Source organism: Eleutherodactylus coqui, chromosome 8 (genome assembly GCF_035609145.1).
Source record: "Eleutherodactylus coqui strain aEleCoq1 chromosome 8, aEleCoq1.hap1, whole genome shotgun sequence".
NCBI lineage: Eukaryota > Metazoa > Chordata > Amphibia > Anura > Eleutherodactylidae > Eleutherodactylus > Eleutherodactylus coqui.
In genome coordinates, this window is record NC_089844.1 from 161,045,785 (window position 1) to 161,062,795 (window position 17,011).

Sequence of the window (17,011 nt, forward strand, 5' to 3'; positions counted from 1 at the left end):
TGAGCTAAAGCAGGACCTTAGGCCACCAATTGCTATTGGGTCTATACATGCTGCTTCTCCCCAAAGGCTACATTATGCAATTACAGTTTTAGCATAAAATACAGAACATTTTTATGTTCAATCATTTTTATTATCATTTTCAAATAATAACCAACAGCATTACAATAATGTAGATCAAACTGGGGAAAATTTACATTGAAACCCTTCAAAGAGCCCGTTACTGACGAGCCGTTGGGTTACTGATTTCCCCATACTTTCACTCAAATTCTCCAAAAACTAAATTAAACCAAATAAAAACACCACAATTCAACAGCAAAATAAAGGAAGAACAAAAAAATATGGGGGAAGGGGGGGGGGAAGAAATGACCAGGAAAAAGAGAGGAGGGAGGGATAGGGGGGGAAGGAGCTACGACCTTGCTTATGTCATGTAATGATTGAACTCACTAGGGGTCCAATCGACCCATTTCAAGCCATACTTTAAAGGGCGCCAAAGCCCTCATGGCTATCCAGGGACTCCATAATTCATAGGCGCCGATCCGTTACTGTTCATCTCCAGAGCTCTCCTCCTCCTATCTCATGAGCAAGTCTAGTTTCTCCGTCCAGGTGGTCCTTGATGGAGGGGAAGTGGATCACCACAAGCCAGGGATTAACTTTCTTATCACCAATATAGTCAAATGCAATAGATCTGCCTTAACTTTGGCGATCGACCCAGGGAGCATTAGGAAGAGGGCCATCTCAGCTGTTATGGACACCGCTGACCTGGTCATAGCATTATGCAACAATTCCACATTGCTCCATAGATTGCTGATGGACGAGAATTTCCACAAGATGTGCATCATTGTTCCTGTGCTGCCCTGGCATCTCCAGCACACCGGGGAGACCCGGGTATCCATCTTTTGTAGCCTCAACGGTGTCCTATACCAGCAAAAGAGTATTTTGAAATTCTGTTCCGGAATTCTCTCGAATTTGGTGCTCTTATGACAGAGAAGGAAGGCCCTCTGCCACCCCGATCTGGAGAACTGCGTCCCCATCTCCCGTTCCCACTGGCTTGAGTAACTAGGGAAAGAGTCTCCCATCTCATCGGCGAGCAGTAATTTGTAGATAACTGAGATCCCATGTTCGACAGGGGACGTCATCATACAAAGACTCTCAAATGGCGTCAACTGTTGTCCTCCACACCGGCTGGGCATCAGGGACTCCACATAACCCCTCACCTATAAGTAGCTTAGCCAAACTCCCAGGGAGGGGTCTACAATCAATGTAAAACTACTTCAAAGGCTTCACTCCCTCCTGAGACATCACATCTCGAACAGTGTCCTTGTTCCAGATGTCCGTAAACTGCGGATTAGCTACCAGTGGGGTAAGGGGGCCCGGGTGGGACGTCAAGCCCAGCCTCAGTGCAAATGTCACCTATGTCTTAAGAACACTTAGCAAGAGTGGCGATAGTGACAAGATCTCCCAATGACCGTCTCGGAATCCAAAGGGGCCCCTGTGTCAATCTGTAGTCCGTGTGTTCTATCTCGACCCACAATTTGGAGGCCCTTCCCTGCATCAGAGTAAGAACAAAATTTGCAATGCATGCTTTATAGTAGAGTAAAAGGTCTGGAAGTCCCAAGCCCCCCCCCCCCCTTCTCCTTGGTCCTCAATCTAAAGCCAAGCCTAGGCCTATGTCCCGACCACACAAAATTAGTTAGCAGGGAACATATACTGAGGAGAAATTGTCTGTCGAGGTGGACCGAGAGGGTCTGACAAAGGTACAGAAACTTCGGCAGGGAGTCCATCCTTATAGCGTTGACCTGACCCATCCAGGATATGTAAAGGGGGCTCCATTTATTCAAATCCATTTATAGAAATCATGGAGATAGACTTAATAGTGTTGTCCCTGGTCTCCCTACCAGGGACAAGCCCCACCTGCTCTCTGTGTATCAGCTTGGGAATGTGCTTACTAATCCTATTAGCGATAAGCTTGGCGAACATTTTGACATCAGTATTGATCAGGAATATCGGCCTATAGTTTGCACAGGAAGAAGGATCCTTCCCCGATTTCGGAATTACAACAATATGCAACTGAAGAACCTGCGGCGGGAGGGGACATCGTTAAAATTTTTTACTAGAAGCAGGGACAATTCTTCTCTGAAGAGCTTATAAAATATTGCCGGAAACCCATCAGGTCCCGGAGTTTTGCCCGTCTTTAAATCTTTAATAATCTCCAAGATCTCCTCGTGGGCGAAATCCTCCTCCATACCCCAGACTCCGCAGCGCTCAAGGGACCCGGTCCGAACTCCTCCAAATAATGTGTCTCTTCTTCCCTTTCGACATTTCCCTGGGGGGTTGCCGACTCCAGGTTGTATAATTTCTCATAATAAAGGTGGAATTCCTCTAGGATATCCCATGTAGAGAACACCCGTTCTCCTCCCGCTTTGTGAAGTTTGGGGACAAATGTTTGTGGGGCTCTCGGGTGGAAAGTTTGGGCAACCAATGTCCGCACTTGTCTCCTAACCTATATAATTCCCTGCGTATCTTATCCCTAAAGGCCAGCATCTTCTGGTCTAAAGTAGCTAATATCCGTTGTCGCAGAGAAGAGATCTCCACTCGTAGAGTGTCGCTCAGGACCCTCTTGTTTGCTACCTCTCGATCATGTAAAGCTACCAATAGTGTCGCCAATTCCTTGGAACGTTCTTTTTTTAGTCTGGCCCCGTGGGATATCAGGGTGCCTATCAGGACACATTTTAGGGCCTCCCATTTAATAGGGGTCTGTGAGTCATCGTTCTGGTGATCTTGTATAAAGTTTATTATAGTTGTTTTAATGTCCTGTACACACTGAGGGTTGCTTAGTAAATTGTCATTTAATCTCCATGGTCTCTCTTGAGTGTCCCTCCCAAAACTGGCCAGTTCTACATAGACTGGCGCGTGGTCTGACCATAAGAAAGGCCCAAATGAGCTAGTAGGTTGAAAATCTAAAACAGCATAAGAAACCCAAATATAATCTAATCTTCCGTAGCTGTTATGCACTAGCGAGTGGAATGTGAAGTCCCTGATGCCCGGGTGTAGCAAACGCCATAGATCTACCAAACGCAGATTGTCTAGTTCTTTTAACAGGGAACAGGCTACTGCCTTTGAGACCGAGGACCCGCCCGAGGATGCATCCTGCGTCGGATCCATTGCCATATTAAAACCACCTCCCAAAATAATGACGGAGCCATCAGCGAACTTGCAAGTTCCCTTAAGGTGGCAAGTCTGAAGGTCTGCCCCTGATTTGGAAAGTAAAGATTAGCGAATGTGACCACCCTCCCAATTATTTCGGATTTAATGAATAGGTAACGGCCCTCTGGATCGCTCTGAATGCCAAGAGGGTTGATTTGTAAAGAGCTGTGGAGCACAATGGACACACCTCCAGCCTTTCTGGTTGGGTTCGGAATATGGAACCAGGTGGGATAAAATTTCGTGGAGCATAGGGGGATCTCGCCCACCTTAAAGTGTGTCTCCTGAAAAAAAGAGTATCTTCATCCCTTTTTTTTTCATGTGGTAAAGTACTTGGTCTCTTTTAGAAGGGATGTTCAACCCCTTGGCGTTATAAGGCTAGCCATATCCGTAAGAGTCTGGAGCAATGCGAAATACTCTTGGGCACAGGTCGTAATCGGGTGGAAGGAAAGGGTCTGGAAAACAAAGGGAACAAGGAGGGCTGGGAAGGAAAAACGAAAACATTCCTTGCGGTAGCCCGCCTAAAACCAGCTATTCTTGCAGCTAAGAGCTGCCTGCCCTAAGTGGGGGTAAAGGAAACCAAGGACCGGAGTCTGACCCCACCCTCACCGCCAAGCCTCCTTCTTCCAACAATAAGAGAGAAGAAAACAGGGAAACAGGAAAGAAGAAGAAAAAGAGAAGAAAAGATAAGGTAATATGAACAGAGAGGGAGATAGAAAATTGCTGTTGTTGTATGCTTAACTGGAGATGACACTCACGTTCACCGCAGGACCCGATACATCATCGGAGAGAAGGAGGAGAGGAAACATGGAATATGAAATCCTGGAGGTGGACAGACCCGCCTCCAGCCAAGAAGAGGAACCGGAACAGGAGGAGCAACGCCCCACAACACTGTATATCATATAAACCGCTGGATCCTAGAGAGCGGTAGGCATAATAAACAGCTGACGCCTGCACTGTATGAAGAGAGGTCACCCCGCGAACTCTCTTCATACATACCCCGACGCTCCAGGTCGTAAATCTACGTCCTGGAGCGGGAAGGGGTTAAATATCACTAGTCTAACCCAGAAAGAAGTGCAGAGCTGCCTTCAAAAAATTAAATAACAAATCTCCAGGGCCCGATAGCATACACCCCCGGGTTCTAAGAAAATTAAGTAATGTGTTATACCATTGTTTCTTATATTTAACCACTTAGTGACGAAGCCTGTTTGCACTTTAGTGACGGAGACAAATTTTTGAAATCTGACGTGTCATTTAACATATTATAACTCCGAAAAGGCTTTGCATATCCAAGTGATTCTGACATTGTTTTTTCACCACATTGTACTTCATTTAGGTGGTAAAAATAGACCATTAGAACTCGTGCATATTTATTAAAAGTGACAATTTTGGGAAAATTTTGAGAAATTGTCATTTTTTCACATTTTCAACTGTAATATCTCAAATATGTGCAAACATAGTGTACAAGTTTTTGCTAAGATATATATTTCCATCTGTTTACTTTATTCTGAACGCACATTTGAAAAACTTTCATGGTTTTTTTTAACCATTTAGGAGACATACAAATTTAACATTACTTTTCCGCATTTTGAGGAACACTTTGTTTTCCTACACCAAGCCAAGATTGCAAAGGTTCATGAGTGTCAGAATGATGGATACCTCCACAAATGACCCCATTTTAAAAACGACACCCCTTAGTGCATTCACTGAGGGGGTCAGGAGTATTTTGAACCCACATTTTTTTTTCAGAAATTATTGCAATTTAGAGGAGAAAAAATAAAATTTCATATTTTTGAAAATATGTCATTTTAAAGACATATTTGTTTTCTATAATGCGGATGAAAATGAGGATTGACACCCCAAAATAGATACCCCTGTTTGTCCTGTATTCGGAAACATACCCATTGTGGCCCTAATATTATGTCTCTATGCACACGGGGCCCAAAATGAAAGGAGTAGTCTGTGTCTTTCAGAACAGAAATTTTACTTGAAGGCCCTTTAGGCCCCATAGCACACTTGTAGAGCTCTTGAGTAGCCAAAACCATAGAAACCCCCCATAAATTACTCCATTTCGAAAACTGGACCCCTTAACGAATTTATCTAGGGGTTTACTGCCCATTTTAACCCCACAGTTTTTGAATGAATTTAAAAAAACAGAAGTAAATAATTGTAATTTTCCTTTTTTTGGCAATTCTGTCATTTTAAAAACAGCTTTTTTTGTACAGCACACACATGAATGAAGACTTGCCCCCCAAAATGGATACCCCTGTTTCTCCCGTGTTCAGAGACATACCCATTGTGGCCCTGATCTTATGACTGGATGCACAAAGGGGCCCAAAATGAAAGGAGTAGTCGGTGGCTTTCAGAACAGAAATTTTGCATGAAGGTGATTTAGGCCCCATTGCCCACTTGTAGAGCCCTTGAGTGGCCAAAACTATAGAGAACCCCCACAAATGACCCCATTTTAAAAACTAGACCACTTAATGAATTTATCTAGGGGTCTACTGATAAGTTTTACCCTACAATTTTTGAATAAATCTAAGCAAAGCAGTAGGAAAAAAATTAAGATTTTCTTTTTTTTGACAATTGTGTCAATTTAAAAACTGTTTTCTTTGTACAGCACACATATGACGGAAGACTTTCACCGCAAAATGGATACACCTGTTTGTGCCGTGTTCAGAAACATCCTCATTGTAGCCCATATCTGCTTACTGCACACATGGCTAGGCCTATAATGGAAGGAACACCCATTGGATTTCAGGGTACAACTGAATAAATTCCAGGCCCCTTTGCCCACTTGTAGAGCCATTGAGCGGCCAAAACGATAAAGAACTGCCACAAATGACCCCGCTTTGAACACTAGACCCCTTAACGAATTCCTCTAGAGGTGCATGGTGTGTTTTGACCCCACAGTATTTGAATGAATCTAATTAGAGATGAGCGAGCACCAAAATGCTCGGGTGCTCGTTACTCGAGTCGAACTTTCCGCGATGCTCGAGGGTTCGTTTCGAGTAACGAACCCCATTGAAGTCAATGGGCGACTCAAGCATTTTTGTATATCGCCGATGCTCGCTAAGGTTTTCATTTGTGAAAATCTGGGAAATTCAAGAAAGTGATGGGAACAACACAGAAACGGATAGGGCAGGCGAGGGGCTACATGTTGGGCTGCATCTCAAGTTCCCAGGTCCCACTATTAAGCCACAATAGCAGCAAGAGCGCCCCCTCCCAACAATTTTTACTTCTGAAAAACCCTCATTAGCAATGCATACCTTAGCTAAGCACCACACTACCTCCAACAAAGCACAATCACTGCCTGCATGACACTCCGCTGCCACTTCTCCTGGGTTACATGCTGCCCAACCCCCCCGCATGACCCAGTGTCCACAGCGCACACCAAAGTGTCCCTGCGCAGCCTTCAGCTGCCCTCATGCCACACGCTGGCCTCATAGCCACACCACCCTCATGTCTATTTATAAGTGCGTCTGCCATGAGGAGGAACTGGAGGCACACACTGCAGAGGGTTGGCAGGGCCAGGCAGTGACCCTCTTTAAAAGGGGCGGGGCGATAGCCCACAATGCTGTACAGAAGCAATGAGAAATCCAATCCTGTGCCACCTCCATGAGGAGCTGCACACGTGGGCATAGCAATGGGGAATCCATGTGCCACACACTATTCATTCTGTCAAGGTGTCACATAGCTCAATCGACACTGCAAGGGGAAAGCCGTCTGCGCTCTGCCCCCTTCCCCAATCAGTCAGTGTCTTTGTGCCAGACAGGTCAAACACCGCAATGGGAACTAAGTGGGCACCAACAGCATAGGTGGGTCCTAGGAAACCCAAGACATGAACCAAAAAATTTATATATTACCAGCCAAACATAGCAGACTTGCACCGCGCCCATGACATAGGCCTCGGCCCACAGCTTCAGCAATCCTAGGCAGGAAGCGGACTTTCACTGCACCCAGGACAAAGGCCTCTGCACAAACCCTCAGCAATCGCGGGCCTACAGCGGACTCCAATGCTAGTGTAGCTGTGCACGTCTCATTAGCGCTGTATTGCTCCTGTAGTTTGTCCCAATGCAGTGCCCCGGATAGTAGAGCTAACGTCAGATAAAATACAGGTGGGCTTCGGCCCACACTGCACGCCCCAGTAAGACTGGGGTTTTTTATAAGTTGACACAGGCAGGTACAACTCCCTAATGTGAAGTCCGTGTGGACCCAAAGCATGGGTGGCTCCCTGGAACCCACCGGCGGTACATAAATAAATCCCATTGCAGTGCCCAGCACAGCTGAGGTAACGTCAGATTAAGTGCAGGTGGGCTTGGGCCCACACTGCATGCCCCAGTCAGACTGGGGTTCTTTATAAATTGACACATGCAGTTACAACTCCGTGTGGACCGACAGCATAGGTGGGTCCCAGGAAGCCACCGGCGGTACATAAATAAATCCCATTGCATTGCCCAGCACAGCTAAGGTAACGTCAGATTAAATGCAGGTGGGCTTCGGCCCACACTGCATGCCCCAGTCAGACCGGGGTTTTTTATAAATAGTCACAGGCAGGTACAACTCCGCAATGGGAATTCCGTGTGCACCCACATCATGGGTGGTTCCCTGGAAGCCACCGACTGTACATAAATGTATCCCATTGCAGTGCCCTGGACAGCAGAGCTAACGTTAGATTAAATGCAGGTGGGCTTCGGCCCACACTGCATGCCCCAGTCAGACTGGGGTTTTTTATAAGTAGACACATGCAGTTACAACTCCGTGTGGACCGACAGCATAGGTGGGTCCCAGGAAGCCACCGGCGGTACATAAATAAATCCCATTGCATTGCCCAGCACAGCTGAGGTAACGTCAGATTAAAGGCAGGTGGGCTTCGGCCCACACTGCATGCCCCAGTCTGACCGGGGTTTTTAATACATAGACACTGGCAGGTACAAATCCCTAATGTGAAGTCCCTGTGGACCCACAACATGGGAGGCTCCCTGGAACCCATCGGCGGTCCATAAATGTATCCCATTGCAGAGCCCTGCTCAGCAGAGCTAACGTCACATACAATACAGGTGGGCTTCGGCCCACAGTGCATACCCCAGTCAGATTGGTAATATGTACGTTAACAGTAACTGTGTTGGTGGGAAAAGGCCTCGCCACCATCATGTCTTTGGGAAGCCTCCGTTTCCACACCACAGTGACATAGTATTAGCAGCGGTATAGTCAGAGCCCAGAATTAGTAACATTTCAGCGGTAGCATTAGGGACAGGCCCCAGTAACATATCACTAGCAGCAGTATAGGGGGAGCACAGTCTTAGTTCCATTTCAGTAGTAGTAGCAGTCAAGACAGGCCACAGTAACATTCCCGTTGCAGCAGTTTAGGGAGATAACAGTCTCTTTCACATTTCAGTAGTTGCAGTATAGACAAGGCCCCAGTTACATTTATGTAGCAAAAGTGTAGGCCAACCCCACACACCTTGCTGTAGCATGAGTGCAGGCGAAGCCCATAAAAATTACTAAGATTACACTGTAGGCGAGGGCCCCAAAAAATTGGTGTACCAACAGTACTAATGTACCTCAGAAAAATTGCCCATGCCCAACCAAGAGGGCAGGTGAAACCCATTAATCACTTTGGTTACTGTGGCTTATTTGTAACTAGGCCTGGAGGCAGCCCAGTTAAAATAAAAATTGGTTCAGGTGCAAGTTTCAACGCTTTAATGAGAATTAAAACGTATAAAATGTTACGGCACTCTGCCCCCCGAGCGCCAGGTGGGGTGCCCTGAACTTCCCGCACCCCACTGTCCCTGCCTACTTGCCTCGGACCTGGCTAACCCCAGGCGGACAACTGGGCGGCGGCCCCGAAGGGACAAAAGGTTTCAATAGCGATTTATGGAACACCCTGTGAACCCTCCATGTGGCTGGCAACCCCAGCTCGTAGGCGAGTGGGTTCACCACACTTGTGATGGCAAACGGCCCCACGTACCGTGGCACCAGCTTCAAGGACGGGACCCGCAATTTGAGATTTTTAGAAGACAGGTATACCATCTGTCCCACCCTGTAAGGTTCAGACACAGACAGACTCTTCTCACTACGCAACTGCATACGGGCCCCCGCTGCCTCCAAGTTTCTCTGTACCTTTTTCCATACTCCCCGAAGCGTATCTGTGGTGACATCAGCTGCAGGACAGACCGACGGAGTAGGGATTGCTGTAAGGAAGCGAGGATGCTGACCGTATACACAAAAAAATGGAGACACCCCCGTGGAAGAACAAAGGCGGTTGTTTAGTGCAAACTCTGCCAACGGCAGGAACTCTGCCCACTGATGGGCCTTTTCGCTAGCAAACAACCGTAAATATTGCACTAAATCTTGGTTCTTCCGCTCAGTCTGACCAGTAGTCTGTGGGTGGAACGCTGAAGAGAAGGAAAGCGACGTTCCCAGGTTTCTGCAGAAGGCACGCCAAAACGGCGACACAAACTGAACCCCGCGATCAGATACAATATTTTGGGGAACCCCATGTAGGCGAATTATTTCCTTTACAAAAATCGTGGTGAATTCTTTTGCCGAGGGTAGCTTTTTTAACGCCACAAAATGTGCCATCTTTGAGAACAGGTCGACCACCACTAAGATAGTGGTGCACTTCTGGGATTCTGGTAGGTCAGTGATGAAATCTACTGATAAGTGCGACCATGGACTGGAAGGAACCGGTAGCGGTCTCAGAGGACCCTCCGGAGGACGCCGCCGACTCTTATTGCGAGCACAGACCGAGCAACCCCTCACAAAGTTGCGGATCTCCTGAGACATGCCTGGCCACCAGAAGTGTCTGGAACAAAGCTCCAGGGTCCCCTGGAACCCTAGATGCCCTGCGAGAACCGACGAGTGAGACTCATCCATGACTCTAGGGCGTAGGGTCTCTGGCACAAACCATCTGCCCTCCGACACCCCCGAAGGAGCGTCCTGCTGAGCATCCTGTAGTTGAGGGACGAAGTTAGACTCTACAGCTGCCACCACCACGCCGGGGGCTAAGATATTCTCGGGAGTCATGGTCTCACTATCCGGTACCCCGAAACTCCGTGACAGGGTGTCCGCCTTCACGTTTTTCTCTCCTGGGATATATGTCACGACGAAATTAAACCTGGAGAAGAACAACGCCCACCTGGCTTGACGAGCTGTGAGTCTTTTCGCATTGGCGAGATATACCAGATTCTTATGATCAGTATACACGGTAATTGGGTGTCTAGCACCCTCAAGATGGTGTCGCCACTCTTCCAGAGACCATTTGATAGCCAATAATTCACGGTTACCCACGTCGTAGTTGCGCTCTGCTGAATTGAACTTCCGCGAAAAGAACGCACATGGGCTATACCCAAACCTCCCACTGACTTCCTGCGACAGTACTGCTCCTGTCCCCACTTCAGACGCATCTACCTCAATGAAAAAGGGTAGTCGTGCGTCCGGCTGTATTAGCACCGGGGCAGTCGTAAATGCCCTTTTTAAACGGCTGAAGGCCTCAAGGGCTGCAGGCGACCACTTCCCCAAGTCGGCCCCCTTCTTAGTCAGGTCGGTCAGAGGTTGAGCAATAACTGAGTAATTCCTAGTGAATTTGCGGTAAAAATTTGCAAAACCTAAGAACCGCTGGAGAGCCTTGAGGTTGTCTGGTCTGACCCATTGGGAGATTGCTGCTATTTTATCAGACTCCATCTGAATCTCTGTGGGTGAGATTACATAACCAAGGAAGGATACTTGTTTAGAACCAAATGTACATTTCTCTAACTTGACAAAAAGTTGATACTCGCACAAATGGGTCAGGACCAACCTCAGGTGCCGCACATGTGAGTCCCAGTCAGGCGAGTACACCAGAATGTCGTCAAGATAGATGACCAGAAATACCCCCAGGAAGTTGTGAAAGACCGTGTTCATAAAACCCTGAAACACAGCGGGGGCGTTACAGAGTCCGAAGGGCATGACCAGACATTCAAAATGTCCTAACGGGGTGTTGAACACGTCTTCCATTCATCTCCCTCTCTAATGCGAATTAGATTGTAAGCCCCCCGCAAGTCCAGTTTGGAGAAGCAGTGGGCCCCTACCACCTAATTCAGCAAGTCGGGAATCAGGGACAAGGAGCACTGGTTCTTCACTGTGATTTTATTCAAGGCCCGATAATCCACACAAGGCCTTAGCGAGCCGTCCTACTTCTCTACAAAGAAGAGACCTGCCCCGGCGGGTGACCTGGACGGCCGGATATGTCAGTTGGTCAGAGCCTCCGAGATATAGGACTTGAGGGCCTCGTGCTCGCGGCCTGACAAATTAAAAATGGCTCCCTTAGGGATGGGACTGTCGGGAATCAGGTCAATACCACAATCCCACTCCCTATGCGGATGCAGAGCCTCAGACAGTTTTTTGGAGAACACATCCTGAAAGTCTGACAAATACTCCGGAATGAGCACAGTATCTGCGGAGCACATGGCTATAGTAGACAGGTGATTATGACAGGATGATCCCCAATGAGTCAATTCCCGGGTGGACCAATCAAATTGGGGGTTGTGCAGTGCCAACCAGGGCATACCAAGCACCCCATCAACCGTCATTTTTTCCATAACCAGGAACGACAGTTCTTCCGAGTGGAGAACCCCCACAGTAAACTGTAATCCTGGGGTCATCCATCGTACCAGGCCTGTAGAAAGAGGGGTAGCATCAATACTGGTAAAATGAATTGGCGTCTCCAGCGCCACAAATTCTGCCATCAAGGGTTTAACGAAACTCATGCTTATCAGGTTAGCGGCTGCTCCGGAATCAATAAACTCCTTCCCGGGTCGGGAAAAGTTCCGGAATCTAACCTGACAAGGTACCAACAGTTTAGGAAGTACCTGAAGTCCTAGGCGATCCTCCCTACAATCGCCTAGGACTCAGAGCTTTTCCGCCGGTTCAGACTGTGAGCGCTGAAGCCTCAGGGGGCAGGTGATCACCCGATGTCCAGCTTTCCCGCAGTAGAAGCAGAGGTGATGCAACAAACGAATCCGGCGTCACTCTTTGGGGTCCAGTGGGTCAACCTCCATCGGCTCGGGAACAGAGACAGGTACGGAAGAAGAGGGAACAGGACAAATGACCTCCCTGACCCTATGGGCCTGTCTATCCTGCTTCCTAGACCTGAGCCTCCTATCTGCCTTCACCGCTAGCTCCATGGCCTCCCTTAAGGACCCGGGAATGGGATGGGAAATCAACAGGTCTTTTACCGCATCCGAGAAGCCCTGCAGAAAAACGTCCTTCAGAGCGCTATCGTTCCATGCAGTAACACCTGCATAGCGTCTGAAGTTGGAGCAATAATCCTCCACACAAAGCGGCCCCTGGTGCAACGCCAATAAGCGGGAAACCGCCAACCCCACTCGGTCCCCCGAGTTCCTGAAAAAATGCGTCCACGGCCTGCAGACAAGGGGAACCCTCGGGGATGGAAAAGGCCCAGGTCTGGGCGGAGCCCCGCAGCAGGGACATTATCAGCCCGACCCTCTGAGCCTCCGACCCGGAAGAACGGGGACGCATCTGAAAAAACAGGCGACACGCCTGTTGAAAGACAAAAAACTGGTTCCTCTCCCCAGAGAATACCTTGGGAAGAGGGCACTTGGGTTCAGGACAGGTTGAGGCGTCCGGCCCCTGCAACAACCCCCGTTGCTCCTGGGCCGCCATGCGAGCGGACAAATCCTGGACCACGGCTTGCAGCTGGGTCGAGAGGGAGATGATCGCCTTCATGACAAAAAGGGTTGTAAAGGGCCAGTTATTATGTTACGGCACTCTGCCCCCCGAGCGCCAGGTGGGGTGCCCTGAACTTCCCGCACCCCACTGTCCCTGCCTACTTGCCTCGGACCTGGCTAACCCCAGGCGGACAACTGGGCGGCGGTCCCTGCTCTGGCTAGGGACCTGGCGACTACCTAGATGGAACTCACTAATGGGGGACAGAGTGCCGACAGAAGAGGCAGGTGGAACCTACCAACAGAACTTACAAGGCAGAGCACGGCTGGAGATGGAGCTCACAGGCAAACTGGAAGGACACTGACTAGCAACTAGAGCAGACTGAGACAGACCTGACTAGAGGCTAACAGAACCAATAACTGGCAGTGAGCTCAGGGCACTGCCAGTCTTTTAACTTCAAGCCTCCGCCCAGGGGCGGAGAGTGGGAGGAGCCGACTCTCCCACTGTTGCATATGGAAGGTGGGGGAGAGCGGGCGGAACCCTATGGGCGGGCACGCCGCCGCACGCTGGCTGCCCCACGCCGCCGGGAGAGACCCACCTGCAGAGCTCCGGGACGCCGGAGCCGACATTGGAGCGGTGCGCGCCGGCCGCGGGACCCAGCGCCGCTCTGCATGGTAACATAAACATTGTTTACAAAAGTAATATGACTGAGCCTTGTGGGCCTAAGAAATATTGCCCGTTCAGCGTGATTACGTGAGGTTTCAGGAGGAGGAGCAGGAGGAGGAGGATGAATATAATACACAGATTGATGAAGCTAAAAGGTCCCCGTTTTTATGGTGATAGAGAACGATGCTTCCATCCGCGGGTGCAGCCTACATATTGTTTAGGTACCGCTGCTGTCCGCTAGTGGAGAAGAGAAGTCTGGGGAAATCCAGGCTTTGTTCATCTTTATGAGTGTAAGCCTGTCGGCACTGTCAGTTGACAGGCGGGTACGCTTATCCGTGATGATTCCCCCAGCCGCACTAAACACCCTCTCTAACAAGACGCTAGCCGCAGGGCAAGCCAACACCGCCAGGGCGTACAGCGCGAGTTCGGGCCACGTGTCCAGCTTTGCCACCCAGTAGTTGTTTGGAGCAGAAGCGTCACGGAGGACGGTGGTACGATCGGCTATGTACTCCCTCACCATCTTCTTACAGTGCTCCCTCCGACTCAGCATGGACTGGGGAGGTGTGACACAGCCTTGCTAGGGAGCCATAAAGCTGGAAAAGGCCTTGGAGAGTGTTCCTGCCTGCGCTAAACATGCTGCCTGATCTCCGCGCCTCCCCTTCTACTTGGCCCTCAGAACTGCGCCTTCTGCCACTAGCGCTGTCGGATGGGAAGTTTACCATCAGTTTGTCCACCAGGGCCCTGTGGTATTGCATCACTCTCAAACCCCTTTCCTCTTCGGGAATGAGAGTGGAAAGGTTCTCCTTATACCGTGGGTCGGGCAGTGTGTACACCCAGTAATCCGTAGTGGCCAGAATGCGTCTAACGCGAGGGTAACAAGAAAGGCATGCTAACATAAAGTCAGCCATGTGTGCCAGGGTACCTGTACGCAACATATGGCTGTCCTCACTAGGAAGATCACTTTGAGGATGCTCCTCCTCCTCCTCAGGCCATACACGCTGAATGGATGAGAGGCAAGCAGCATGGGTACCCTCTGCAGTGGGCCCAGCTGTCTCTTCCTCCTCAGGCTCCTCCCCCTCCTCCTCCTCAACGCGCTGAGATATAGACAGGAGGGTGCTCTGACTATCCAGCGACATACTGTCTTCCCCCGCCTCCGTTTCCACCCGCAAAGCATCAGCCTTTATGCTTTGCAGGGAACTTCTCAAGAGGCATAGCAGAGGAATGGTGACGCTAATGATTGCAGCATCGCCACTCACCATCAGGGTAGACGCCTCAAAGTTTCCAAAGACCTGGCAGATATCTGCCATCCAGGCCCACTCCTCTGTAAAGAATTGAGGAGGCTGACTCCCACTTCACCGACCATGTTGGAGTTGGTATTCCCCTATAGCTCTACGCTGCTCATACAGCCGGGACAACATGTGAAGCATAGAGTTCCACCGTGTGGGCACATCGCACAGCAGTCGGTGCACTGGCAGATTAAACTGATGTTGCACAGTCCGCAGGGTGGCAGCGTCCGTGTTGGACTTGCGGAAATGAGCGCTGACCCGGCGCACCTTGCCGAGGAGGTCTGACAAGTGTGGGTAGCCTTTCAGAAACCTCTGAACCACCAATATAAAGACGTGGGCCAGGCATGGCACGTGCGTGAGGCTGCCGAGCTGCAGAGCCGCCACCAGGTTACGGCCGTTGTCACACACGACCATGCCCGGTTGGAGGCTCAGTGGCGAAAGCCAGCAGTCGGTCTGCTCTGTCAGACTGTGCAATAGTTCCTGGGCCATGTGCCTCTTCTCTCCTAAGCTGAGTAGTTTCAGCATGGCCTGCTGACGCTTGCCCACCGCTGTGCTGCCGCAACGACTTCTGGCGATGTGCTGCTGCTGACACATCTTGATTGCGAGGTAGAGGTTGCGTTGGAGGAGGAGGAAGGTTTAGTGGAGGTGACATACACCGCCGCAGATACCAGCACCGATATGGGGCCCGCAATTCTGGGGGTGGGTAGTACATGAGCGGTCCCAGGCTCTGACTCGGTCCCAGCCTCCACTAAATTCACCCAATGTGCCGTCAGGGAGATATAGTGGCCCTGCCCACCTGTGCTTGTCCACGTGTCCGTTGTTAAGTGGACCTTGCCAGTAACCGAGTTGGTAAGGGCGCGTACGAACAATGTTGCGTGGGACGTGGTCGTGCAGGGCTGGAACGGCACACCGTGCAAAATAGTGGCGACTAGGGACAGAGTAGCGCAGGGCTACCGCCGCCAGCATCATGTTTTTGAAAGCCTCAGTTTCCACAAGCCTGTAGGGGAGCATCTCCAGGCTGATCAATTTGGCTATGTGGACATTTAAAGCTTGAGCGTGCTGGTGCGTGGTGGCGTATTTGCGCTTTCGCTCCAATGATTCTCTTAGCGACAGCTGGACGCTGCGCTGAGAGACATTCCTGGATGGGGCCGAGGACAGCAGAGGTGAGGGTGTGATTCCAGGCCAGGAGACGGTCGTGCCTGTGTCGTGAGAGGTGGGTTGGATCTCAGTGGCAGGTTGGGGCCCAGGGGGAGAGGCAGTGCCGCAAGCCAGAACGGCCTTCGTCCCACCTTGTGGGGTGCTTGGCCATAATATGCCTGCGCATGCTGGTGGTGATGAGGCTGGTGGTGGTGGCTCCCCGGCTGATCTTGGCGCGACAAAGGTTGCACACCACTGTTCGCCGGTTGTCCGCGGTCTCAGTGAAAAACTGCCACACTTTAGAGCACCTTGGCCTCTGCACGGTGGCTTGGCGCGAAGGGGTGCTTTGGGAAACAGCCGGTGGATTATTCGCTCTGGCCCTGCCTCTACCCCTGGCCACCCCACTGCCTCTTCCAACCTGTCCTGCGGCTGCAATTGCCTCCCCCTCTGAAGACCTGTCCTCAGTTGGCTTATCACACCAGGTGGGGTCAGTCACCTTATCGTCCAGCGGCTCTTCCTCCAAATCCTCTGTGCGCTCCTCCCTCGGACTTACTGCCCTTACTACTACCTCACTGATAGACAACTGTGTCTCATCGTCCTCCTCACCCACTGAAAGCTCTTGAGACAGTTGCTGGAAGTCCCCAGCCTCATCCCCCGGACCCCGGGAACTTTCCAAAGGTTGGGCATTGGTCACGACAAACTCCTCCGGTGAGAGAGGAACCATTGTTGCCCAATCTGGGCAGGGGCCCGAGAACAGTTCCTGGGAGTCTGCCTGCTTTTCAGAATGTGTCATTGTAATGGAGTGAGGAGGCTGGGAGGAAGGAGGAGCAGCAGCCAGAGGATTCAGAGTTGCAGCAGTGGACTGCGTAGAAGACTGGGTGGTCGATAGATTGCTGGATGCACTTTCTGCCATCCATGACAAGACCTGCTCACACTGCTCGGTTATTAATAAAGGTCTACGACGTGGAACCAGAAATTGTGATATGAAGCTGGGGACCCCAGAAACTGTCCTCTCGGCCTATACCCACACCCTCACTTGCAACTCCGCGTCC

At 50.3% G+C, this 17,011-nt stretch overlaps 1 protein-coding gene across 1 annotated transcript in view; it reads right to left on the reverse strand.

Moving 5' to 3' along the window:
* Positions 1 to 3,579: 3,579 nt before the first annotated feature.
* Positions 3,580 to 17,011, reverse strand: part of LOC136577980 (uncharacterized) — a 95,429-nt gene continuing 81,997 nt past the window's right edge. The window contains exon 11 of the mRNA XM_066577891.1: positions 3,580 to 3,656. Coding sequence (XP_066433988.1) covers positions 3,580 to 3,656 — 77 coding nt within the window. The remainder of the gene's footprint in view (positions 3,657 to 17,011) is intronic.